Here is a 2500-nt window from a genome sequence, read left to right on the forward strand (position 1 = left end):
AGGTGGACCTTGAACACAAGATGATGAAAGAGAACACTTAAATTCTGTCAATGATTGACAACTAGTTATGCCACAATGATGATTCTGACTAAGGCATAAGACCTAAAAGAGTTGATGCAGCTCAAATGCTGTGCGACAGCATAATAAATTATTGAAATATAGCCACTGTGAAAGTAGGAATAATGAGAACTACATCAAACAGTGGGCTAGCTGAGAATGGGATAATGAACTTTGCCCTTAATAATTTGTGAGACTGAAGAAGATAATATTACAGTATTTACAGGGACTCTTTCATTTATACATTCATTTGGAAAGCACACACAACCACATGAGCAAAAATAAACCACTATTTCAAGACCATAGACACATTTCTTATCTTACTTTCATTTAAGATGTTGGATGAATGAATGGAACAATTGTAGCTACTGATCAGTGATACAACAGCTATATTTTGGGAATAATCTTATAAAAATGTACTATTTGGACCTCTCATGTTTTTTTTTCCTCCTTTTTATCTACATGCAAGTTACATCAGCAGTGTTTGTCACTGATTCTAATGTACACATTGATGGGGTGATATATTCAGCCTAGTCATCCTGTTGGCTTCAACTGGCCTGTCTTATCATTCATATTACTGTCATTACTGTCACATATCTTTGTTGTTGGCTAATGCTTAAACTGTCACTGATAGACCATCTGTCTTGGCTGTTTGTTGAGTGGCACTATGGATTGTATCTGGAAAATGGTTTTTTTCAGTATTTTAACTTTCTATGGGCAAGGAAAGGTGTTAGCAGGTGAGCCTTTATGAGTTTATCTAATACGCTCTGAAGATAGTAAAACATTCATTTAAAAGTATAATTAGAATAAAGACTATTAACTATGTGTTGAATGTATAACACCATAGAAAGTTATACAGTTTAAACTAAGGACAGCATGTTCTTTCATAAAACAGATTAGGAGTCAGGAACCCATGCAGTAGTTGTAAGATGAGGTATGAGCTCCAGCACATATCAAGACTGAGTGGTTTAGTTTTAAAGTCATAGCAGACATATTACAAAATGCTTTAGATGAAAAATAAGGCATTGTTGGAAAGTAGTAATGCCTTCTTCCCAACAGGTCAGTCTAAGTTGCATCTACATATTTACATTTGTTCATTTTAGGGAGTTTTTGGCATATCACTGACCTCCACTGGGATCCTACCTACAATCTAGGGAATGGGAACTCAGAATCAGTTTGTGTTTCAAGTGGTAGTCGTCCTACCCCACATGCGGGTAAATTTGGAGACTATCTCTGTGATTCACCATGGGACCTCATAAATTCCTCTGTACATGCCATGAGGGATATTCTGCCTGATCCAGATTTTATCATTTGGACTGGGTATTTATTCTTTGTTGACATGCATCTTACAATGAACATATTTTGTATAACTGTACAATCTCAACATATTTAGGCTACAGCTATTTTTTACCCAAAGTAACCAAATTTTTACTCATTCTTTTTTTGCGAAAGCATTTGTCTTGTTTCTTTAATTCCAATTAACTTTACTTCTGCTGATAATGTAATGTGTAAAAGCCCTTAAGAAGACATCAGAGATGTTGAGACTGTGTTAAAATAATTTAAGAAACAAGGACTTAATGTTATTTTAATATTTTCCATAAGATGGCAAATATTTGTTAATATACATATAATACATGTTAATATAAAATTACTTATTCCCATCAGCACTTTCTGCTATCATACAAAATAAAGTATATTTAAAATCTTTACTACAGAGATGATACTCCTCACATACCTAATGAGGATCTGGGAGAAGAGGCAGTCCTCAGCATAATAGGCAACCTCACCCACACCATAAAGGAGCTCTTTCCTAGTATATACTGGCAAACACGAAGCGTTCTATATCTGTTTTAGCTAGGTCAATAGATAAGCAATGCAATTTTACTATGGGCCTTTGCTTTTTTAGATACAAAGGTCTACTCAGCTCTGGGGAATCATGACTACCATCCAAAAAGCCAACTGCCACCTGAGCAAAACCTCATCTATGAGCAGATACAAAAATTGTGGGAGAGCTGGCTGGACCCTCCATCAAGAGAAACTTTTAAGAGAGGTAAAGCAAAGTACCACAACTTCACCGAGCATAGCAGCATTTAACATGGTACTCAAACGTACCATGGATCTGACAGAGGCTCTTTATTCAAAGATATCATTTTGGAAAAGGACATCCACATTTAAGAGTTAGTCTTCTATTTCTAGGTGGATACTATACAGAGAAGCTGTTGAATCAAACTGGATTCAGAGTGCTGGTTCTGAACACTAATCTGTACTATGACCAGAATAAAGTCACAGAAAATCTTAAGGACCCAGCAGACCAGTTTACATGGGCAGATCAAGTGCTCACTGAGGCTGCCAAAGCCAAGGAAAAGGTCACATTTTTATGATTTACCAATATTTTTCACAAAAATCACAAATGAAAAGAAGACAAGTTGTATGTGTTCAGTAA

At 35.8% G+C, this 2500-nt stretch overlaps 1 protein-coding gene across 1 annotated transcript in view; it reads left to right on the plus strand.

Moving 5' to 3' along the window:
* Window positions 1-724: 724 nt before the first annotated feature.
* Window positions 725-2500, plus strand: part of smpdl3b (sphingomyelin phosphodiesterase acid like 3B) — a 3018-nt gene continuing 1242 nt past the window's right edge. Inside the window, exons 1-5 of the mRNA XM_027027205.2 lie at window positions 725-794; window positions 1161-1377; window positions 1773-1870; window positions 1964-2107; window positions 2254-2423. Coding sequence (XP_026883006.2) covers window positions 725-794; window positions 1161-1377; window positions 1773-1870; window positions 1964-2107; window positions 2254-2423 — 699 coding nt within the window. The remainder of the gene's footprint in view (window positions 795-1160; window positions 1378-1772; window positions 1871-1963; window positions 2108-2253; window positions 2424-2500) is intronic.

The sequence above is a fragment of the Electrophorus electricus genome, chromosome 10 (assembly GCF_013358815.1).
Source record: "Electrophorus electricus isolate fEleEle1 chromosome 10, fEleEle1.pri, whole genome shotgun sequence".
NCBI classification, from domain to species: Eukaryota; Metazoa; Chordata; class Actinopteri; order Gymnotiformes; family Gymnotidae; genus Electrophorus; species Electrophorus electricus.